Source organism: Talpa europaea (assembly GCF_964194135.1).
Source record: "Talpa europaea genome assembly, chromosome: 11".
NCBI lineage: Eukaryota > Metazoa > Chordata > Mammalia > Eulipotyphla > Talpidae > Talpa > Talpa europaea.
The window spans coordinates 51,362,118-51,387,948 of record NC_140078.1 but is presented as its reverse complement, the minus strand read 5'-3'; the positions used below and the strand labels follow the sequence as shown (position 1 = coordinate 51,387,948).

Below are 25,831 nucleotides of genomic sequence, written 5' to 3'. Positions count from 1 at the left end.
CTTTTATTAACCTTTTGTGTGTGTCTGTAGTGGAATATTCGTAAGTCCCTTTTAAGTGTGCGGGTGAGGACCCACAGCCAGGAACCCGTTTAATATTGGGGCTGCTCTATAACAGCTTGGCACCCAACGTGCTTTGCAAGTTTCACCCATGGTTGACCAGCCCAAAGTAATTTTTCTTGTGTTGGTCACCATAAAGCGCATTAGGTCTGCCAGGAACCTGTTTAATATCGGGGCTGCTCTATAACAAGATCACAAATATCCTGCACTATGGCCTTCCTGCCGCTACACACCCTCCTTGCAGACTGTCAAATCTTAAAATTTGATCAATACAAAGTGTTGACATGAAGATGAAGGAAATTTCTCATCTGCAGGTGGACATATAAATAGAAATAAACAGGAACAACCATGCTGGAAAACAGTGAGGAATTATTGAAGCCTAACCTACAAACCATCCCCTAACTCCTAGCAATTATATTCATAAGAATATAAGTTATTTAAAAAAGCTGTGCAAGTCTACCAAGAAACATGAAAATGATGTTCAGAGCAGTATTTTCCTTATTCCCCAAAGTGGACACTATTCAATCAACAAGATGATCTACAGGACCATAGATAGATGAATGGCAGAATAGTTAGACAATAGGATGGTACCCAGCAGGGAAAAAGCAAAAATTGCACCTTTATGCATCACCATAAATTAAAAAATAAATAAATAAAGAGAGAGGAGAGCAGTGCCTTAAGATTCTTAAGTTTAAGAACCTAATAGTAGAAGAATACAAATGATCTGATTTCCATTTTCAGTACAGTTCAGAAGTAAATGAAACTAAAAAAACTGAACTTGGGATAAATTCATAGATGGTAAAACTATAAGGAAAAACAAGGTGATGATTACCATAAAATTCAGGGTTATGATTAACCAGAGGGTGTGAAGGAAAATAACTGGGACTGGTCTCATAGGGGACTTCTAAAAAAACTGGTAATTTTCTATTTCTTAAGATTGGTAGGCATATGTACATTCAGTTTACTATTATTATTTAAACTACACATATACATTTTATACATTCTTATATGTATTTTAGATTTCAAAAGGAAATATTTTATGAAAATAACCAAACCTATAAACATAAAAAAGGTAGACAAAAAGTAACCTTTAGATAAATGAGCCCAATAATCCCTTTAAATAATAACAGGGGCCTCCCTGGTGGCGCAAGGGGTTAAGATGCAGCACTGTGAAGCTATCCACAGCCACTGCAGCAGCACAAGTTCAATTCCTGGCCAGGGAGGTGACCCACATGGCGCAGCAGGCCTTTCCTGACTCGCCGGCTGCTCCCCTCAGCAGTATATTTCAGTCAGTCCACCTGTTCTGTTCCCCACTCTGGCCTGTAGCCCAGTTCTTGTATGCATAAATAAATAAATCTTAAAAATAAATAAATAATAACAAAAACAGTAACAGAGGAAAAGGAAGAAAACTAGTCATACCCCAGAATTTCAGACTAGAGTGTACCCCAAAACAGGCTAAGTTCTGCAAACAGAAGAATTTCTCTAACAGAAGCTAATAGAGTGAGAATTATTTTTCCAAAATCAGTTCTTATCTTCCATTCAGCTATGCAAGTGATAAACACAGGCATTACCCTGCATATTGCCCTCTCTCCCCAATCCATTTTACTTCCTAAATCCTTTCCTGGGCGGGCTATCCTCATCCCTCACAGTGGTCTTTCTAATTGGACTAAGAAGGTCCTCACACTACAACCCCAGGGATGGTCTCCCATCACAGGCTTAAAATCCTTCATTGCCTCCCCACCATACTGAGAACAACAACATTACTTAGAAGTACTATACAGTTGGGACCTTGCCCAAACCACCAGCCTCATCTCCACCTCTTTTCCAGTCCATCCTCCAAACATACACCTTTTTTTGTGTTTCAGTCACCCTGGTCATCTTTCAACTTTTTAAACACATAGAAAATTTTCTCTTGCCCCAGGGCAAGAGACCCATTACCTCTTCTTGAAGTCCAGCACCCCGGACAAGTTAACTCCTACTTGTACTTCATTATTTGGAGACATTTCCCTGGGGAAATGTTCCCTGACTTACCTCTGCCCTCCTCTGAGTTCCCCTCCAGTCCAGGTCAACAATCACATGATTTCATGGCAACATGAATTCTGTCTTTGCTGCATTCTCCAAGATTTAATTTTACTTTGTTTCTTCAGACACAGGCAAAGGGGCCAAGTCTGCTTTTTGTTTACCAGCAGAGGCTCAAAACCTCAGCACAGAATGTTGCACATAGTAGGAACTTGTAACTGTTTGGTGAGTGAATGAATGATGGAAGATACTCAAGCCTAAAGCAGTCACAACTTTAAAGCCAACTTTATAACCATTTAGGGTAACAAGACCCCAACAGATAGGAAACAAAGTAGGGTCTATATCACCTGTCACTCCTAAGGCTCAAGGGGAAAGTCCATTTTATATAGACTGGTGATCTTTGAAAATATCGTCAATGTAACATGCTACAAGCCCGTCACAGATGATGGGATGATTTGTATAGATTTTGTTTAAAAATAAAAGCAAAAACATTTTCATATACACTTGCAGCAAAATTGGATCTTTTTGATAAAAAGTGTTTGCTATGTGAAAATTTTTAAATTTCATCTGAAATCCTGGATTATAACAAAATTTCTAAAACATAACAAGCATAAAGCATGCAAGCATCACAACTTCTTGAATTTCAAATGTTTAATTTTATGATTAATCAAATATTTCATTATATGGAGATCCTTTGGCAGTTTTATTCAGATGCTTTTAGCTTATATGGCTTAAGTGAAATCCTTTAAATTTTGTGTCCATCAAAACATGTTTGTAATACACATGCAAACAACTGTCATTTTAAACATTAAGTTAAAAATGAAGTCAATTTCTTCCAGTTAGAACCAAACCCACATTTTTCTGAAGCATTAAGATATCCTAAGAATAGGAAAAAATCTATATCAGTTGTCAAGCTTACTTGGGTGGCACCAGGGCATGTAGATTAAATGTGAGAACGTGTTTTGTTTTTGCTCAAAGAACGTGTCCTAGGGCTCCAGTAACGCATCAGAAGTGATATGCCCAAGAAGAGACTGGGTATGTATGTGGCTGGTTGTATATGTGTAAAGGATGTTAAGAAAACAAAACATAGGAACAGACATCACTGTCACATTCACTCTATTGCTTAAAGCACACCACATAATGTAGATCTGTGATGTAAAGGGTAGGTTAGTCATCACAATTCTAACAGCAGTTGAACTAAACAAAGGACATATTGCCCCAATTTACAGGCATATTCTATCTTCTGGTCTGTTGTAAAACCCTGAGAACACAGGCACAGTAGACATCTAATGAGGTGGCACTTTGTTCTACTATATAATTTTATATAAGTAATAAATTGATGTACTGAAATAATAAAGCTTAGTATTTGAAAATAATGTCAAATTGCTACTTGACTGAAATGATGAATTGATATTTGAGAAATCTCAAACAGGCACCAATGGATCATCCAATTATTATGTTTCTTTCATTTCATTCAGACATAAGACTTTCTTTTTCATTCATTTATTTAATGAATGAATATGGGCCTTGAGCACAGATCACCATACTTTCACTTCATTCAGTTATACCTAAGGATAAAGACTTATAACAAAGTATTTATAGCACCCTTAAACTTTCTTAAAATGCATTATTTGGGGAAAAACTAAACATGCAAAAAATAAGTATAATATAGAAAAGCTATCCATAAAATATACAAAAGAGAGATAACATCAATATTAATGTGCTTTCCTTATAGGACTTTTGTTCTGTGGGGGGAAAAAGAAATATATATATATGTACATATATAAAATTTATAAACTATATAAATGCAATTAAACCATGTCAACATATACAGCTTTACACATGCTACTTCATCCATTCTGGCTTTTCAGTTATGAATTTTAAAGACAAATACAGGTCGCTGCCTCCTAAGCAACAATTTCCAATTAGCCCTCATAGAGTGGGCACTGTGATACTGAAATACTGACCTTGACATTATCTCCACCATGGAGCACAATACTGATCACAGGAGGTGCTCAATAAATTTTGGACTGAATCACATTCTAATTTAAATAAATGAATCATAAAGAACAGAAACATTTTTAATTATAAATCATTGTATTTAATAATAATTATACTTAATGGGCCTCCCTGGTGGCACAAGGGGTTAAGCATCGCACTATGAAGCAATCTGCAGCCTCTGCAGTACGAGTTCGATCCCCGGCTGGCCAGAGAGCAACCCACATGGCGCAGCAGACCTCTCCTGACTTGCCCACTGCTCCTCTCAGCAGTGTACTTCTGTCAATCTGCCAGTTCTGTCCCCCACTCTGTCTCTGGTGAATCCTCTCACCCCCCACCCCCACACCTCTGGCCTGTATCCCAGCTCTTATAAGCATAAATAAATAAATCTTTAAATAATAATAATTATAATTATACTTAAGTTATTAATAAACCACTATAATTATAAATATTTAGAAAAACGCAGCTTGATAAAAGAAATACCTCTATTCATGGTTACCTCCTTATGGGAAACAGAATTAAATTTAATGACTAGCCATGATGTCTTTCAGTTACATGACAGATGTAACTTAATCTGTCTCCTGTTTAGGTGCATAAACTTAAGAGGATGACCTGGAATTTAAGATAGGGGTACCTGCTTCCTTCTCAACCAGGTTAAACTCTGTCTCTAGACATAGGGACAGCACAAGAGCACAGATCCTAGGGAGAACAATTCTTGATTCAGACTCCAGGGGAAACTGCATGGCAATCCCGACGCACACGTCAGGTCAATACTGTCCAACAATGAGTGACATGCATGTGATCATTGTATCCATCTACCTGTCCATTCAAACATCCACACACACTCTCTCACATGCTGTTAGCCTATTTGACTTGCTCACACCTAAGTAAACAAGCATAAAGTTATGTTTCCTTTGTCATTCACCTGGATACATAATATCTGTATGAAGTGTATATATATTAATTTTATGACTAGGTTATGAAGCATAGCATAATGAAGGTCATAAAAGAGACACAGGTTCAGTTCTGTGAAGATAGGGGGTAAAACTGCTCCTTTTCATTGAAGCCTTTTAATGTATTAGAGAGAAAATTTTCGGTTCAGTGAGCACTTACTGAGTGTCACTCATAAGTGACAGGCATTTGCTAGATACCAGGCTATCAAGCAGAATAAGACCTCTGCCCTTTAAGACATTCACAGTCTAGATTTCTCCAGGGCATTTTTCCTTGGATCAATATTTAATAATAAAATCACAAAATCATTTCTTATGGAATCATGCATCTTAATATTAAGCCTAAATTATGCCCCACTCCCAAGCATATAATCATCCATTTCAAATTTCTTTATTTTTTTCTCAAAATAACAACTGACATTTTCTTTTTTAATGCTTTAAATTAACACATAAGAATCCCAAAAGCAAAGATTAACTAAAGGCCACCTTGCTTGTGCTCAGGAAGCTTGTGCTGTCACCCTGACAAAAGGCCCTGCATAAGAAGTTAGGTCTCCTTCTCTTGCCCAAGCAAACAGAATATACCCAGAGGAGTAAGTGAAGCAGAGTGAACATCTTACATCTGGCACAAAATCTCCAGCCTCAGCAGTGTGTATGTCGTCCACTTAGTTCAAGCAACTGGCAGAGACTGACTAGATTTCCTGAGCCCCAACTCCAATTACCTGGGGGGACCACAATTCAGCCCTCAGAATAAATGCGCATGTAGCTGTTAGAATCAAAGATGATTTTTCCTCTAAATTCCTGATCAAGTTTCCTATCACTGGGCCTCCCTGGTGGCACAGCGGTTGAGCGCTGGGTTGCGAAGCTACCCGCAGCCTCTGTAGCACTGGTTCGATCCCCGGCCGCCAGCGAGGGTCCCACATGGCGCCACAGACCTCTCCTGCTGCGCCCACTGCTCCCCTTAGCAGTGTATTTCATCACTCTGCCTGTTCTGTTCCCCGCTCTGGCTCTGGTGAATTCTCTCACCCTCCCACGCTTCTGACTGTACCCAGTGCTTGTATAAATAAATAAATAAATTCTTTAAAAAAAAGTTTCTCATCACTGAAAAATGTTTGGTACCCACAAAACCTGTTGTTTTTTGGCCATGATTCCATATATTAAATATTATTGAAGTTTGATTTCTTTTTTACAAAAATAAACATAGGTCTATTATAGATTTTCTGCACTCCAAAAAGATTGTTTTATGTGTTCCCTGGGCTAAGTGCATCTCACTTTTTCTACTGCAACAGAAAATCTGGAGAATAAATGTAAACTTGAAATCACAATTTTTCAGTATTATAAAACTCTCTAGGGAAACAAAATAAACAAAGATACAATCTGTTTTATGAAAGTCCTAATTTATCATTTTAACAAAAGCAAGAAGACAATACATATAATAGCTAATATTTTCTTTAGTGTAAATCTTCCAACAGACCACATTAAGTGAAAACATCTAAAAATTGGTCAGAAATCTGCTGATAGCCACTTAAAATACAATCTGTCAAAATCTTTCAAACTACACTAATAGCTTTATTTTCTGCAATAAGTACCATACTCTGGGAAACTGTTTAAATTGAGAATAGTACATGAATAATTAGCAATAAAATTTTCCAAAGCAAATCTCACATATCAATTAAAACCTGGAAATATACTTCAAAGTGGTCCTTTTCCAACATTATCCCCACCCCAAGTGCAACAGCACACTGCTCTGTAGCTCTATTTATTACCTTCCCAGTGTATATTTATTCAGGGAAGTAGTCAGAGCAGTAAATAGGACAAGTCAAATGATCACAATCAATCTCATCACCTTCAGAACACACTGTGAGTGTAATTAATCCTCTATTTATTTAGGGGACTTCACACCCCTTACATTAAGGCAGCAACTCCCTGCTGGCTTCAGTTGAGATAATTATGTTATAACAAAGATTGGGTTTCAATCATAATAGGCAGAAGAAAACAGAAATTGTACTTGAAGTTGTCAGTTTTTTTTTAAAAAAGGCTTTCATGACTCCATTCAAAGGATGCTCTTAACAAAGTTCTCCTTAAACAGCAATTTCTGAGCCTGCGAAACACACATTCACCACATTAATCAATGAGGCCTCGTCTCTGAATGAGATGTGAAGACAATCCCAGAACCGTGGAAATATTGTGTGAAGTGCAGAATCCTGGTTTACAAAACTAGACCTAGACTACCTCAAACTCCCCTCCCCACATACATACCCACAGCCCATCTGCCTCCTGCCTTATGTGAGTGACCCTGTGAGTCTCCTATAATAATACTCCTTCAAAGACATTTGATGTGCAAAACTACATAAGAACAAGAAAAATACCAATTTATGCACACAGTAGCTAATTACATGCTATGACAAGCCCTGGCTCTAGCAAGTCAAAACCAAGGATCTAAAAAATCTGGAGCCAAGTACCTGGGTCCAAAAGAGTAAGGACAGAGACAAATCAACACAGCCAGCCAGTCACAGCAAGCCCACCAATAAATGAAGGGCACTTTTCAGTTTGGGAGCTGCCTACTCACCTCTGAAGATTTTCAGCCTTTCTTACAAGAACTCCTATTTACACTGTCTCCTCTAACCATCTCCACCTTAAATATAAAGACTTGCCTGATTTTTACAAACCTTTTTTTAGTGTGTCATACCCACAATGCCCACAGTACATGCAGAAGTAAAAATAATGAATTATGTTTCCAAATTTCTAAAACTTCTCAAATATGTAAAACATTTTTTTCAACATTTTGATTCACATTGATTAGAATATCTGTACATGTTGAGCTCAAGTATCTTAAGATCTCAAAAATAGGGCCTCCCTGGTGGCGCAGCGGTTGAGCACTGGGTTGCAAAGCTGCCCACAGCCTCTGCAGCACCGGTTTGATCCCCAGCTGCCAGGCGAGGGTCCCACATGGCGCACAGACCTCTCCTGCCACCCGCTGCTCCCCTCAGCAGTGTACTTCGTCAGTCTACCTGTTCTGCTCTCCGCTCTGGCTCTGGTGAATTCTCTCACCCTTCCGCGCTTCTGATTATACCCAGTACTTTCATAAATAAATAAATAAATAATTTTTTAAAATTCAAAAAAAAATCTCACTATCTTTCATTAGTATTTAAATTCTTTGATAGTCAAAATGTACAAGACACTGAGCATTACTGATTTGAGTTTCAGTTCTTAGCCAAAAAAAAAAAAAAAAAAAAAAAAAAAAACCAAAAAACTAAAATGTTGTATAGAAGAATAGAAAAAAGACATTATGTAAAAACTAGGAACAGCTAAATAAACTATTTTTTTTTAAGATTTATTTATTTATACAAGAACCGGGGTACAGGCCAGAGATGCGGGAGGGTGAGAGAATCCACCAGAGACAGAGCAAGGAGCAGAACAGGCAGACGGACCGAAAATACTGCTGAGGGGAAGAGCAGGTAAGACAGGAGAGGTCTCCCGCGCCATGTGGGTATCTCCCTGGCCGGCCGAGAAATGAACCCGCACCGCAGAGGCTGTGGACAGCCTCACAGTGCTGCATTCAACCCACTGCACCACCAGAGAGGCCTCTGATTTTAGTTAATAATAATGTACCAGTAACTGTTCATTCATTGTGACAAATATACCATACCCATATAAGGTGGTCACAATAGGGGAATCTGAGTATGAGGTATCTGGGAACTCTCTGTACTATCTCCAAAATTTTTCCATAAGTCAAAAACTATTTTGACACTAAAAGATCATCTTAAAATTTAAGGTAATTTAATTTTTTCACCTTGAAAGGGATAAAAATTTAATTTTTTTTAAAAAAGCAAACAAAGAACAAAAATCTTGTAAAACATTAATATTGAGATATGTAATTCTTTTTCTAGTTTTCATAATAGCCATAGTTGCAGGGAACATTTATATCAGTAAGAGGGTTATTTTAGTCTGAAATCTGCAGGAACATTGGGAATCCTATTATTTATTGGCACATTTCTTGTACGAAAGTCTAATGAAGAGCAACAGTCCCTAGTGGGCACTTCTGAACTCCTGGTGATAAGGTAAAGAACCATTAAGTAAATCCTTTCTATATGAAACCACACTGAAGGGATGCAAGCGAATGGATATTGGCATGTATTAATCTTTTCTTATGGAGATAAAACCCACTCCCATGCAGGATGAATTTGTGGATTTAATTAAAAATAAACACTAAAACAAAAGAGCAACTTGGCATGCCAGAATAAGCACCTTACCAAGAATGATTTCAATTCAAGGGAGGTTTAACTTACCTGAAATTACACACAATTTTTTCTTGAAATTTCTATATGCTATCATTAGGAGCTAAGTAACACAATGTTTTACCATCTGTCAGAGAAGTAACTTCCATATAAAAGCAAAACCACCTAGAATATCTGATTAAATGTCTAATGTTAATACTAACATGTCTGAATTTAAAAGATCCCTGAAGCCATCTTTGATAATTCATTTCTATTATGAATATCAGTGACATGGTTCGCTGGAATTGCAGTGGTGTCTTCATAAGTAAAGCATCTGCATTCCTCAGGAGCACTTTTTTCTGAGAAATAACACTACTAACAAAGAGGGCCCTAAGGCCATGTGTGTACCACATTAAGGGGCACCCCTGACCCCAAGCCCACTTAGACCAAGGCAGCTAGACAAGGAATAGACACTGACCCACACTGGCCAGCCACGTTCTCCCTCCCTTGAAATTACAATTGAAGGATTCAAGTCCACCTCCACTGAAAGCAGGGAAATGTAAACTCAGAGCTAAGGACGAGTCATTCTTCTAGTGCATTGGGAGATGACACACATGGTGCAGCAGACCTCTTCTGACTTGCCTGCTGCTCTCCTCAGCAGTATATTTCAGTCAATCTGCCTGTTCTGTTCTCCACTCTGTCTCTGGTGAATCCTCTCACCCCCTACACCTCTGGCATGTACCCCAGTTCTTGTATGCATAAATACATAAATCTTTAGAAAAAGAAAAAAAGAGGGAACAGTGGTAAAGACAAGTAGAAAGAAGCACCACCAACTCCTGCTCTCCACAACCTAAGTTCAGACCCAGCTACATTCCCAGTGCTGGAGCCAAAAGATAGCCAGCAGCTTCCTAACAGTGTTTGCTATAAAATCTTGGGTTGATTTCTCTTATATATCTGGCCCTGTTACTAAGACACCATGATCCTAGACTTCCACAAAAACAAATGAATCTCCAATCCAGTGCACAAAAGCCTCACATCTATGCTTGCCCTTCCAGCATACCCGTAGCAACAACCAGGAAATCTGTTCACCACGAAACTTCCATGTTTTGCTTGTCTACTGCTCTGTATGATGTTATTTGCACGGCCTGGAACGCATCCACTCCTGATTATGATTATGTTCACATGTGTAACAGTATTGTGCAAGCAGACACCGTTTTTTGTGTTTTACTATTAATTCATATCATTTCTTTGTTCAAACTCTTGTCTTTTTCAGCTGTGTCCCAAATGTTCCTGACTATTTCTTTATGGATTCTTTAGAGACATCAAATCAACATTTTTAACACTGAACTCTCATCATGTGCCCTGCCCATGTCAAAAACCTAGATCTGACCTTCGACTCCTCCTCTCTCATTTTCCAAGTAATTACTATATCCTGGCTGTTTGGACAGCCTCCCTCCCATTCTCACTACCCTGTCTCAGGCTACATGCCTTTTGCTGGATCACCAAGCCTCTAACTAGACTTTCAGTCCTGAGTCTGCACTCCCCTGGCTCCATTCATTCTCCACAGTGCGACAGATAGACCATCCCAGAATCTAAATCTCATCATGTCACACAGATACACACAGTTTAAGTTCTGCAGCTGCTCCACAACCAAGACAAAATCCAAACATCTCTTGGACCAACGCTCCACAAGAACTGCTCTAGTTTTACTTCTTTTACTGTTTCCTGTTCTATGATGCATCTATCCTGAGCTTTTGATCTCTTCAAAAGGGCCATATTTTTCTGCCCCTGTTGTCTGAAATACTGTTCACTTCTACTTCCCCAGCTGCATTTTGACCAATTCTTACTGATCTTCCAGCTCTCAGCTCCAACTCTACCTTGAGGAAGCTGTTTCCTACATGTTGAGATGAGGCATGTGGGCTACCAGTGCTCACACAGTACCCGTACTTCCTACTGTGCATCCACAACCTCATACTCTCCACTAGGATAGGAGTTTTAAGATGGCAGGCTGAAAAAGTAAATATCCAACCTGGTGTTTAACATCTGTATACAAGTTACCCACTCCCATGGCTTTCATTTTCTTTTTTTTTTTAACTAGCACAGAAGAACTGGGGTGTAGGCCAGAGGTACAGGGTAGGGGTGAGAGGATTCACCAGACACAGAGTGGGGAGCAGAACAGGCAGATGTACTGAAATACACTCCTGAGGGGAGCAGCGGGCAAGGCAGGAGAGCTGCATCATGTGGGCTGCTCCCTGGCTGGGGATCAAACTCAGGCTGTAGTGGTGATAGCGCTGAGACATAACCCACTGGCCACCAGAAAGGAATCACTCCCATGGCTTTTAATAGATAAACCAGGAACAATAAAGAGCCAAAAGGAAGGGACCTTGGCTGTTCTCAGGAGCATAACCCTACCCCCTACCAAAGCACATACACAGAGGAAGCAACAAAAGCAGTATGAAGCAATAATAAAGCCCAAAGTTTTCCAAAATTTCAAGATGTCGGCACTAAAACAAATTAGGCTCATTCACAATTGAAGAAAATTAGGGAGGTCCAGGAATTATCAAATAAGATCTAATGATTTAGCAGTGGAGCTATTTCCAGAGGGTTGAAAAGTAGGATTTCATTTTGTGGAGTGAAAGTATGCTAAAAAGCAGTGAAAAAATGAATATGCCAAGAATGTTTAATCTCAGTAAACTAAATTTATCAGTTCAATGTGAAAAGATTCAACATTTCAAAAACATTTCTTTTTTACCCATCACCATCTTAAAAAACTATACCAGAGAGAAAAAGCATGATTTATAAACCTCTACAACAAGCTCAGACTTGTATTGAAGAGAGCCAGGATTTTAGATTTTAATTTCAGTTTTTAAAAAAAGAAAAATTTTCCATGGAGCAAAAACAAATTAAGACCCTACTAAATCCCTTGTCACTTTAAAACATAGCACAAAGAAGAAAAAAATAAATAAATAACACACCATGAACTAGAACTATACAAAAACAAATTTTCTTCAGTGTGTCTATACTCACCTTTTTTTTTTTAAACAAAGTTTTGTTTTTTTTTTAAAAAATTTATTTATTTATTTATTTATTTATTTATTTATTTATACAAGCACTGGGTACAGTCAGAAGCGCAGGAGGGTGAGAGAATTCACCAGAGCCAGAGGGGAGAGCAGAGCAGGCAGACTGACGAAATACACTGCTGAGGGGAGCAGCGGGCGGGCGCGGCAGGAGAGGTCTGCGTGCCAAGTGGGACCCTTGCCGGCGGCTGGGGATCAAACCGGCGCTGCAGAGGCTGCGGGCAGCTTCCCAGCCCAGCACTCAACCGCTGCACCACCAGGGAGGCCCTATACTCTCCTTTTAAATGAGAAACAAATCAGCTATTTTTTCAAAATATCATGCTATAGATATTATGTCATAAAGGAAAATGATTTATAGGCTACTATTAAAGGTAGAAAATAGCATCTGTAGTATTATTTCCCCGGGGCTAACAATGCACTAGATAAATGATAGGAGGAAATATGAAATAGTAATTATGGCTGCACCAAATGAAGTGATTGAGTAACTAGCTAAGGCCCTATGGCCAATGAGAGGCAGAGATAGAACATATCTTACAGTTCCTTCCTTCTCATCCCTGTCTACATAAAAGCACATGAACGCTGAACTCTAAGAAGCTCAGACCTATCACTGGAAAGATGAACACAGTCCACCAGAAAAGATAATCAGAGGAAGGGAGAAAACTTATACTGAATGTAGTTGAAATTTTCAATAAAAATATGTTAGAGTTGATTCATAGTTTTTGAAAGTGCTATAATTCTTTGAAACAATGAGAAACTTAATTGGCTCCACCAAAAATAATTCAATTCAACTAAAATTTACTGTGCTCACAAGGGACTATAAGCCCAGAGAGATTCAAATTCACATGAATTCTAAAATTTTGGAAGGGGAAAGAGTTATGTACCTAAAAATGACTACAGTGTGTGACAAGCATGCGATGTACTATTATAAAATGATGGCTAAACCGCATGGTATGGGAACATCCAGGAAGAGACAAGTGGTTCCTTAATTTCTCTTCTTAAAGGGTGTTTTCCTTTTTCTTCTCTTCCTTCCCCCCACATATACCATGGGTTAAGACAACTGGTTGGTGAGGTGGCATATATAGAAAAATATGAAATCCTTAACCAGAATACCTGAGACTATCTCAGACCTAGCTCTCATAAACTATCTGACCTCCAAATCACTTCCTCATACTGCCACCCAGGCTAACTGCAGGCCTCATGGAGAAGCCACCACACTCAAAACTTTAAATGAAGTCCACAGTAAAGGACGGCAGAGGGCTTTCTGTTACAGACAAACAATGTGCAGAGTTTGCAACTCAGAAAAGGAATATAGGAGCTTCAGTTTTTAAAATCTGTAAATCTGCTCCACAAGACACAGATAACACAAGGAAAAATTTAATTATGTACTATTAAAACAAAAGGTATCACTGTTGTCCTAACTTCTTTAATTCAATAAGGATGACTTTGCTGCCCACATTCCACTAAGTTTTTGCCAACGTAAACATTTGATTGCAAAAATGGAACGCTGTTCTTTGTGCTAGTCAGAATTTAGCACTTGTCTGGTATTCCGAATAAAATTTTAGTCTTTAAGTTACAATCAAAAACATCAAATAGAAGATTAAGGAAAACACACAATTACTTTAAAATATAAAAATAAGGTGCTGGATTTCATTAAGTCATATTCGAGAAAAATAAATCTGAGGGTTAAAGGTTAGGAAGGAATTAGTTACAAAAGTCTTGGACTTACACTGCAATAAAATTAACTCAGAGCCAAGAAAGTTCACAATAAAGACAGAAATTAAAGATGAAATTGGAAAAAATGAAAAAAAATTAGATAAACGAACAAATGTTTTATTTCAAAGGGGGAGGAAAAAAAGAGCTGGGCTAGAGTAGAGTTCAAATTCAACACACAAAGTGAAAACAATTCAGCCCATTTAGGGGAAGGAAAATTGTGGTCAAATTGGTAAAGTGGCAAAAAATCTCCAAAGTCATTTCAAGAGTTCCTCTCTCCTATCTCATTTCTCCACATATATGCTTTTAAAAAAAAAATCCTATTATAATAATAATTATTGGCAAGCTGGAATTTCATTTCGTTTCCCATAACTTGAAACCAAGGTGAAAAAATTAGAGGGGGTGGTGGGGAGGGAATACAAATTTTTAAGATAAATAAAGTGTGAAAATCCCCACCACTACCTCGAGGTTATACACCCTTTTACTTTAATGAAATACAATCTTCTTTCTAGTTAATGCTACAAAGAGAGAAAGGAGGCACTCCCAGAAATGAGATCCTAGCACAAATCTCAAAGCTCATTACATGTTTATAAAATCCTCACCCCGAAAGAAACAAGAAAAACCTAAACCTCCACAAATAGACTATTTCAATTTAATTTTATTATGAAAACAACAGGAAATGTCAGCAGGGCATTGGATAAGCTCAATTAGCAGAAGGATCAAATGAAGTGATGACATGCCATTATGACCTCAGGGGTTAAAGATGCAATTTTCCATCTGGTGAAATCTAGATTTCCAACACAAATGCTGACACCACCTGCTGTATGTTATTAGGCGTTATCCCTTGCAGTCCCTAAGCATTTTCCTTACAACAGGTATAGCCTCAAGTTTTTTCTTACTTTGCTCTGCAATATAATTGCTTCCCCACGAACAGAAATCAAAAGTAAATTCTACATAATGGCTCATTCAAAACAGGTATTAAAGCCATACTAAAGCATTCATTTACCAATCGCAGTAATAGTAAAAATATCGTGATTATTTTTCTTCTAAGTCATAAATGTCATCATTATCTATAGCACCTAAGAATCATACCAATGTAGCGCTCTCTTTGTATGGTCTCAATTAATAACCCCTTACTACTGAAATGGACAATATGGGCATATCTGATAAGAGTCAGATCTACAGAACCCCTTCATGAAATAAAAATTTACCGTATTTTTAAACTTAAGTCTCATTGAGTCAAACAATGGTTAACTTTTTAAAAAATTTTACATACCAAGAGCTCATCTGCAAGTATTTAGACTCTTAGATATTTGTATTAGCAAGAATCATGTTATTACAAGGTTGAATATTTTTATAGTCTGCATAATTGATTCTGTAAGTTAGTAGTTAGCCATTGAATGCACAGCTCTCATTGTATTTAGAATTGATTAGGTTTGTGTCCTATGATACAAAAGTATGCTCACACACATACTCATACTGTAACCTATATTAACAATTTCCAATACCCAGTCTTGAGATTTCATATGGGACAGTTAATAGCATAGCAAAGAATACAACTTCTGTTGTATCACCTATTTTCCAGGCTGCACTAACTTTTTCCAGTAAAATTAACTTTTTGCCATCTTCAACTTGCTCCCTAAACAAACTCAACAGTTTCCCATGCTAATCCAGTTTTTTCTACAGTGTTTGCTATCGATATAGGGTTTCTCTCTTGTTAAAAGTTATACCCTACGTCAGTCACTTCCATTTCTTCCTCCCAGGTAAGTAAATGTTCCAGAAATGGGACTATATAAGATTTGTAAATTACTCAAAACTTACTTGGTTTTCTGAATCCACACACAGTAGTCTGAAATGTAGAGATCATTTAAAATGTAAGCAGGGTCATTTTCCTGAAAAATTTTGTGAATATCCAGTAGACACTTTAAAACTGCACTTTTACCTAAAGGAAACAATAAACAAAAAAGGCCACGCTTAAGAAAGAAAAAATCTGATTTTTCCAATTGAAAACTTCAGATACTAAGGGTTAATATATTTATAGTTCAGAATTTTTAACATTTTAAAGGCTATTTTTAACACTCCTTTATTGCATGAAATTATATCAATACTATTAAATCCAACCCCTTCTATTTTGTTTCTGAAGAACTATGAAAAAGTTTTATTTCTATTGTTACAGTTGATTGTGGGTAACTATGAAACACAGGTGGTACATAAAAAAAGGAAAATTAAGCTCCCTGGTGGCGCAGGGGTTAAAGACACAGCGCTATCAAGCCATTGCCAGCCACTTCACCATGAGTTGTTTGATTCCCAGCCAGGGAGATAACCCACATGGCACAGTAGACCTCTTCCACCTCACCCGCTGTTCCCCTCAGCAGTGTATTTCAGTAGATCTCCCTTTTCTGCTCCCCACACTGACTCTGGTGAATCTTCTCACCCTTCCCCCACACCTTTGGCCTACACACCAGTTCTTATATGCATAAATAAATCTTTAAAAAAAAAAAGGAAAGTTTTCCTACCTAAATAAATATTTAAATGCACTGTAACTTTAATTAGATAATCTTCTAATTCGAACTTCAAAAATACCATGGAAATTATAGTTTTCAAACTTCTTTGTTCTTTATGTAAACATTTGTTGTGAAAGAACCATCTAAACTAACTTAAATTTATTCACCTTACAGAACTGACAAAAACTCAGCCTGAAAACTATCATAATAAAAGCTCAAAAATGAGCCAATAAAAATTATTTGGGAAAAAAGTCACCAAGTACTAAAGTTTTGTTCAATCTAATTACTTCCTCATTCTTTAAATAAACCTAATATAAATCCCAACCGAAGCCTACAAAAGGAACCTTTCACAACTCAATAACTCCCTAGGTGTTCCAAACTTCATGATAGCCCTGAAATTTATTAACTATAAAGCAACTTACTAAATCTACAGTAGTACCACTTCTTCCTTTGATCTATGAAATACAACATTTTCAATTTAACTTCTTCATTCACACTGATCATATTTTTATCGACAATTCCCACTTGACTTCTAGATAAAAGTATCATAAGTTAGATAATCCCATCTCAAAATGCCTAAATTGCTGCCACTAGATTTTTAACAAAATTAAGGAAGTAAGCTTCAAAAGAGCAGGGACTTGTGTTTTATTTACTAGTTAATCCCCAATAGCTTGCAGCAGCAAATAAATAAAATTAATGTGTTTCAAGAATGAATAAATGAATGACACAGTAATTACCTTATAATTTCTCTTATCCCATAGCTTCATATTCTAAGTGCTAATGATTTTTCCTTGGCGCTTCCCATTTCCCACCATTTCTGTGCACCTATCCTCACTCACACTCTTTATTATCTCATGCCAAAATTTCCTTCCTTCCCCCTGAACTCCTTTTCTCTCCCTCTATGCCTCTGACGTGCATTTTTTATGCACTGCTTTTGTCAAGTTCCCACACTGCATGTCCTTTGTTCAATGGGTTCCCTAGCCATGGAAAGCCTTCTCTTTGTCTCTACACCTAATGGAAACTTAGCCTACCTTCAAAGCCTATGTCAAGTGGTCATCCTTCAGGCTACCCTTCTAGGGTCAGAACTCTTCACTACACCCTGTAAAGGAAAGAAGTGGGAAGGAAACTCCCCATAAACTCACCTACTCACCTAATAGAAGCAGAACTTGAGGCTCAATAGACAAGATACAGTGCCACTAAGTTGAGCATCCAAGATCTACATTCTGGTATCACTGGTTCTAGAAGCTAGCCCCTATGCTCTGCTGCCCATATATTCTTGGCCCATTCAGTCACAGCATAACATTCTAGTGAGTTCAAAGTAGTATGGTCGGACCTCCCTGGTGGTGCAGCAGGTTGAACGCAGCGCTGTGAAGCTGTCCGCAGCCTCTGCAGCACAAGTGTGATTCCCAGCCAGCCAGGTAGATACCCACATGGCGTGGCAGACCTCTCCTGTCTTGCCCGCTGCTCCCCTCAGCAGTATTTTCGGTCCATCTGCCTGTTCTGTTCCCTGCTCTGTCTCTGGTGAATCCTCTCACCGCCCCGTGCCTCTGGCCTGTACCCCAGCTCCTGTATAAATAAAATAAATCTTTAAAAAAAAAAGTAGTATGGTCAAAGCAGGTGCCATGCTGTTCTTAAAGATTTAAACTATTTACATGGCTTCTTCAAATGCAGATAGAAAGAATGCCAACAAAAGTTGCTAAAGTGATTAAGAAAAATAAATACCTAGAGGGCCTACAACTACATTTGGTGAAGTCAAGATCAGAGTTGTGATTTATCAAATGATTATAGACCTACTTATAGAGTAGGTAATGTTTGATGACAGGTAAATTAAAGCACAAAAACTCATTGAAGTGATGCAACCGAATCAGCCATGTTGTCCAAGTAAGAAAAAAAATCAAGGGAGAACAAACTAAAATGCAAGAATTTTTTGAACAGTTTTAATGCCACAAAGAAAGAAGAAAATATTAGGGCAAGCATGTGCCAATTTCTTTCTCTCTCTTTTGGAGGTGAAGTACAGGGAGAAAGTGTTTAGTTTTATAATAAGGATTAGCTTAAAGTTTTAAAAGTCAAACACAGGTATTACCAGAAAAGTGAGCAATTCATTTGACATTTATATAAGCTCCTCTGTAGAGCTTATATAAGCCAGAACACTGCCTCCCGGATCACATTCCTAAGAAAGTTGCACATACACTTCTGTGAAAAAGGGAAATGCCATTTTCCCCAACCCCACTTTTTAGCAGGTACCTTAGACTACAAGTCCCAACATGCCATGCATATCACTTCCTGGATAGGGGGAGGAGAAAGCTGGGAAGAAGGAAGGTGAATATATATAAGTGGAAGTGGAACAAGGATGGGGACAGGAGACACATGGATGGCGACACATGGATGGCGACACATGGAGGAGAGACAGGGAGAGATACTTGGAAAAGATATTTGGAAGACACACATGGATGAGAGACATGGGGAGGCTGCTCCTGGTCCTTGCTGAGACTATGGCAGTTGTTATCTTGATCTCATGTTGGATTACGTAACATATTTCTAATTTTGAGTCTCTCCCTTCGTCCCAGCACTCAGGGACCTGCCTAACACATTTTTTTGTGATTCCTTGCCAGCAGGTAACTTAGACTGGTGGCAAGCTTTCTGCCCACTTTAAGCCAAGCCTGTTTGAGCATCTTCTGTCTCTTTCTCTATGCACAACAATTCTATTAAAAACCTTTCACATTAAGGATATGTTTCTTTTGCCTTTGTGCGCATGGGTGGCTGGACCCCTTTAAGAGTATGCCTTCAGAGTTTGGGGTACCTGGGTAGCCCTTGGTCATGTGCTAACAAGAATAATGTGCTTTCCTGTTCTGGAAATACATGAATAGATGACTACATCTTAAAACAGACAAAATTGGACTATTCCAAATTAGAACCTTTGGCAATTTGAAATCTTCCTACTGGCAGACCAGGTTTGGCAATATCTCTCACTAGAAGAGCAGCTCATGGCTGAAGGGACTTACAAAATGGAACCGTTCTCTAGAAGATTCTCAGGAAAGTGAGAGATTTTCGCTGGTTAAAATCTATCATAGGAAGGCCTCCCTGGTAGCGCAGTGGTTGAGCGCTGGGTTGCAAAGCTGCCTGCAGCCTCTGCAGCACCGGTTCAATCCCCAGCCACCGGGCAAGGGTCCCACATGGTGCGCAGACCTCTCCTGCCACCCGCTGCTCCCCTCAGCAGTGTACTTCATCACTCTGCCTGTTCTACTCTCCGCCCTGGCTCTGGTGAACTCTCTCACCCTCCCGCGCTTCTGACTGTACCCAGCCCTTGTATAAATAAATAAATAAATAAATCTTAAAAAAAAAAAAATACCTAAAGGAAAGCATTGCTTAGTCTTTATTTGTAAAATCTAAAAATAAAAGTAAAAAAGTATTATTATCTAAAAATATATAGATAGCTTAGTAGATATCAGGCCAGAATTCTGGGGTTTTGATGAGTACACATTATCAAGAAGGATAATTTATGAACTATTTTAACATAATATTCATAGACCATTTGACCATAAAAATGACTGAAATGTGTCAATTTATTCAAATTATTATGAACAGAATCAAAGTATGGGAATTTGCTTCAATAGCACATAAGTTGCACTGCTTAACAATTAACATAAACATTCCTTATGTTTAAGTTTATGAAGGTATCTCAAATTCATTTCATTGTTTTTTAGTCCCAAATTCTTTAGATGGCCATTTAATTCTGATCTGTAATAAGAAACACACACTTGAAGCAATGAGTGACTATTTTTGAGTACAAATTTATAGTACTGTTATTAAAATTACATGTTATCTCTATAGCCACAAACAAAATTAAAACAAAGCAAACATATACTCTCTAGATGTTCCCTTGTACCTGGAATACATAAAAGCCAACCCAACCCTAACTTACTCTCAGGTCTCAAATTAGGCCATACTTTCTCTCGGAAACAGGATCCAAGTCTCCCCCAAGCTGAATTGGGTTCCTCACAATGTCTGGCCCATCCCTCGCCACTTGCTCTCCACCAAGTACTTTCCAAACATTTCATTATTTAACCCTACTAGTTAAATACTTTCTTGGGATGTGAAAATAAGTATAGCTGCTTTCCAACTATTAATCAATGAATAGTGTCAGATTTATCACCTGTGTGGCTAACTCCTGATGGAAAGGACAAATTTTTTTCTTTCTCCTCTGATCTAGAACAATATCTAGCAAATTGTACAATCCGGACCAATAACCTGGTTGTTAACGTAGTCTGGGGTAGACAGAACCTAAGTTTTAAAATATGTGGTCAAACTCCTCGGTTGACCTGTACTATAACATAACACTTTTGGAGCTGTCAGCTTTGTTACTGTGTCATGGCAAATACAGAGCATACAATTTGTTTCTGTCTTTCCTTATAATATCTATTCCCAATCAAGAATGTAGTTGTGCCAACTTTCTTATATGACTATACCACCTAAAGTCCAGATAATGAATTTTAACCCTAATACTGCTTTTTCTGCTTTAACAATCCATATGAGATTTGCTGCTTTGAAAAGTTAGCCTTGATATTAACTCTATCGACCTCCATAAGTCACTTGTCAAAGTAGAGGTTGTTTCAGTGTAGAAATTCATTGCCAAATAACATAAAAGCCATATTATGGCAACATGACTAATTTCAATATCTCTAGACAATTAAGAGTGAAGCGTCCAGGTGGAACACAAAAAATTTTTTTTTAAATTCCCATCTAGACAAAAGTACAAAAGTACCCCCAAAACCCCCTTCATTAAAAAGCTGAAGATGTACTGGGAATAAAAAATCCCTTGCAACTGAAACTTGGATCTTAAACAATCCTTAAGCATTTAAAACTTCATAAGCCTGTGGTAATGTTTTAATTCAACTATTCCACCCTATGTATCTCAATGCTCAGTATCTCCATTTAAAATAAATTATTTTTGTTGTTGAACATTATACTTCATTTGTCCAATAAATATCGCATACTAATAATACTAACATTCTCTGGAGCTAGCTTAGTTTCAAAGTGGGAAAGAACAGAGACAGTAGGCTCATAAAAAATTACAACAAACCCAGTCCAACCTGACTTGAGTCTTTCGTTGATAAGTATTGTCAAGGGAGAAGGAAAAGGAGCAGCCCTCTGAAGCCCTCACTGTATTCCAGTGAGCATGCTTGCTCACTGCTAAATGATATGCATCCTGGTCAAACTGAGCTCTGCTTCTTTACATTTTAATAAATTCTTTACATTTAAATAAATGTACTCAATACACTTAATAAACTTTAATAAATAAATGTAATATTAAATTAAATAAATTAATTTTATAATTTAATAAATACTAAAGTAAACATACTTTGGTAAAGGTGATTATTTATATTAAAAGTTTACATGAAAAATTTTGATTATGAAATTAAGATAGTAGGATTCTCATCGCAATTTCTAAAATAACTAAGGAAAGATCATTAAAGAGCTGTACATAAATAATCTTATGCACTGCTTAATTTCTCCACAAAGTAAAAGATGGTCATTATAACTGTTCCACTGTGGGAAGGCTGTGCAGCCCAGAATCCACTTGTTTTTGGTGTCATTTCTTAGCTATTCGGTACTTAACTATAATGTATTTCCAGAGGTGTAAATTATGGGGAAATTCTTCAGAACTGTTGTGGAAATTACATGACTCTGAACATATATGCACCTTACAGATGACAGGGAAAGAGAACAGCCGGTCACAGAAGATGACCAAAGGTCTAGGATTCCTTTTACAGTAGAACTCCCTTATTTATGGTTTTGCTATCCATAGTTTCAGTTACCCATGGTTAACCACAGTCCAAAAATATTACCTACAATAAGATATCTTGAGAGAACATATTCACATAGCTCTTTACAGTATATTATAATTGTGTATTTATTATTATTATTATTACTGTTACACTGTACCTAATTTATAATTAACTTACAAACTCTATCATAGGTAGGGGTCTGTGTGGGTTTGAAAAACAAAGCATTTATAGGGTTCAGTACTAACTGAGATTTCAGCCATCAACTGGGGATCTGAGAACACGAGCAGAGTAGCCTCTCCCATGCACACCACCGCTGGATCACCAGCTCAGACCATATCACCTATCCTCAAACTACAGGCTTCAGGCAGGAAGAGTGGTGTCTTCTCCATGTCACTAAACTCTCCCCCTTCGATGACTCCATCCCCAGTGTGATGTCAGATGAATCTCACATCATATACGTGTCACAGACCCGACCACCAAATTCTCCCTTGGTCCCTCACTGAATAAGATCTAGCCTCCATAGCAAACTAGTGCAGGCTTTCCAAAATCCTGTCCCAATATGCCATTTCCACCTTCCTCATACAACTCCCCTTCACAGCCAGGCTTCCAGACAAACAGTATTTGCCATTTCTTGGACATATAACTTTAATTTTCCACTCCCTGATTTCTTTACCTTCTATTTTCTCAGGGAATACCTTCCTCCCCTTCTTTTCTTCTAATTCCTGCACATTCTTCAAGTAATAGTTATCAAATCAATGTACCCCATTAAGCCTGTGCTGTTTGTTTCTTCCTTATAAGCCCGTCCCTTCACCCCAACTCAAAGGCATCACATGGGGTCAAAATGAAGTGTGATACTGAAATCCTGTAACCACCCCTTTAATCCTGACCAAGCTCTGATTGGCAAGAGTAACAATACAAGGGAAAAGAAAGGTGTGGGATCTGCTTTTTGGTTTTTTAATTAAGGTTTCTGGACATTGTTATTTAGAGAATGTAGGACATCTCCTACTTCCTTCCTAAACTAATATTGGAAGCCACAAAGAGCTGAGACTTAGTCTCAGGCTGAAGCTGAAAAGCAGACACCTGGTGTTGGCCCTTGCTGCAGCTGGAAACTGGGAGTTCTGAAAGGGTATGAGAGACACTGGCACTTAGCATTAGAGTTGAAATAAAAAACTGCTGGGCAACACAGGCCAACATGTCTGGGCTCTCAGACATGCCATGGTGTTATAGTAGTACTTGAAATCTTTACTTCAGTGTTTGTATTTCAGCTTTTAAAAATTTATATTAAGAAACATTTTTTTAACACTTCTTTTTAAGTCCCCCCATACTAGCCAGACTACACAGCTCACAAGGCAACAACAGGTTAGCTACACATGTGGTTGTATGTCTCCAGTTCACCCAGGCCTCATTACTCTCATTTTCATAAATCCTGCCATCCTCATTCATTCCCCACACAGCAAAAAAGCACCTCAGCTTACTTCTAATGCTGAGGGAACTACTTGAATAGGAACAAACCAGATCAACTACATCTCCTCCTGTGGGGCTTTAAGGAAATTGCAAACAGAAATGACCCCATTCCTCTACTGGCCATTTAGGATTGAAGGCAGCCAAAGACCTTGGCCTCTAGAAAGGGACTCCTCTCCAAAACTGTGAATATACCTATAGTAACAGTAGGCAAACATTTTTTTTGTAAAAAGCCAGACAGGAAACATTTTGGTTTTGCAAGCCACACAATCTCTGTTGCAACTAATCAACTCTGCCATTATATCACAAAAGTAATCACTAAAATTTGAATTTCATATAATTTACATGTGTCATGAAATACAATATTCCTTTGAATTTTTTCAGTATATAAACATGTAAAAAAGCTTTCTTAGGTCATACAAAATGGATTTGGTCTGTGGGGTGGCAATTAGGGTATTTTCTAAAAGGGACATTCTCTTCATACCATTCTCTTTTGACTTATCGTATCTGTTAAATAACAAACTCCCATGAAAGCTAAGATCAAGTCATATATATATTCTTATAAATCTTCACTGGGTCTGTTATAATGTCTTACACAGAAAAGGGATTTGATTAATGTTTTTTAAGTAAGTATTTGCCACTTGTTATTTTTCAGTATTAACTTCCTACTTACAGAAACTCTAATATATTCCAGAATATATAAACTCTATATATTCCAGAAATATATAAAACATTACTCAAACATACTTCATTCCAAGTCTCAATATTACTATACAATAAAATGTTTTCTTTTCATTCTCCCAAGTTTGCCTTAAATATATACAATTTTCAGCCTTCTTTTTTTAAAAAAGTTTATTTATTTATTTATTTATTTATTTATTCATTTATACAAGCATGGGGTACAGTCAGAAGCGTGGGAGGGTGAGAGAATTCACCAGAGCCAGAGCGGGAACAGAACAGGCAGACCGACGAAACACACTGCTGAGGGGAGCAGTGGGGGCGGCAGGAGAGATCTGCGCGCCATGTGGGACCCTCACTGGCGGCCAGGGATCGAACCAGCACTGCATAGGCTGTGGGCAGCTTTGCAGTCCAGTGCTCAACCGCTGCGCCACAAGAGGAAGCCCTCCCTTATCTTCTTAAAGAAAATAGACTTAGAGTTGCTTCCTTATATATACAAACACACAAAAAAAAACTCAACACTGAACTTCAGATTTATTAAAAGAGGCACTAACTATAGAACTTTTTAAAAACCCTAATATCAAGTCATGAAACTAACTTCCTGAATTTTCTACATAGTTCAGGTCAGAAACTGCAAAAATTAACAAAACTTTAGCAAATAGTACAGGAAATAAAGTATAAATTTAAGTTGCATGCATAGGGAAATATTTAAGACATCAATGGATTTTGAGCCATGACTCACAGGAAAGCACTGTGATATAACTCAAATTTCCAAAGGACGCTAATACTTGAAGATACTTTAAGTGATTTTTTTTTTTGCAGCATAACCATAAGCTCTTAATCATTTATAGCAATCAAAAGGCAATTTATTATTTCTAAACCATACAGGAATACTGCCCCCTGCAGAGTATTTTCAGAGAACAAAGAATATTTTATATAAACGTAACTCAGAAATTTTAAGATTCATCCAAAAAAATATTAGTGATTACCAATATTTAATGATTCAGAGCAGTATGAAGGAAAAAGATTCTAGGGAGATGACTGAAATTTGATTTTCTTCCCTGTAATGCTCATATACAATGTCCTTCTAGTGATATATACAAGCATTATATCACAATGATATATACTCACAATGTTCTGAGGATAAGTACTACAGATAAATAAATAAGAACATGCAAATATAAGGGATTGGAAGCACTGATTTGGTCTCTGAGGAACAGACAAGAATAGAAATTTGCTTTGCCTCGGAGAAGGAGAATGCCAGGCAAGGGAGGCCAAGGATGAGCACAGTCTTTCTCTCCCTCCTACAGGTCTCAGCTGCCTCACCGCACTCCAGGTCTGCAGCCCCTCCTTTCTTGGATGAGCTGCTGTGTAAGT

General features: G+C 37.8%; 1 protein-coding gene across 1 annotated transcript in view; it reads right to left on the bottom strand.

The window, feature by feature from the left end:
* SHQ1 (SHQ1, H/ACA ribonucleoprotein assembly factor) overlaps positions 1-25,831 on the bottom strand; it is a gene marked incomplete at both ends in the record, with an annotated part of 129,488 nt that overhangs the window by 33,728 nt on the left and 69,929 nt on the right. Inside the window, one exon of the mRNA XM_084247742.1 lies at positions 15,847-15,967. Coding sequence (XP_084103868.1) covers positions 15,847-15,967 — 121 coding nt within the window. The remainder of the gene's footprint in view (positions 1-15,846; positions 15,968-25,831) is intronic.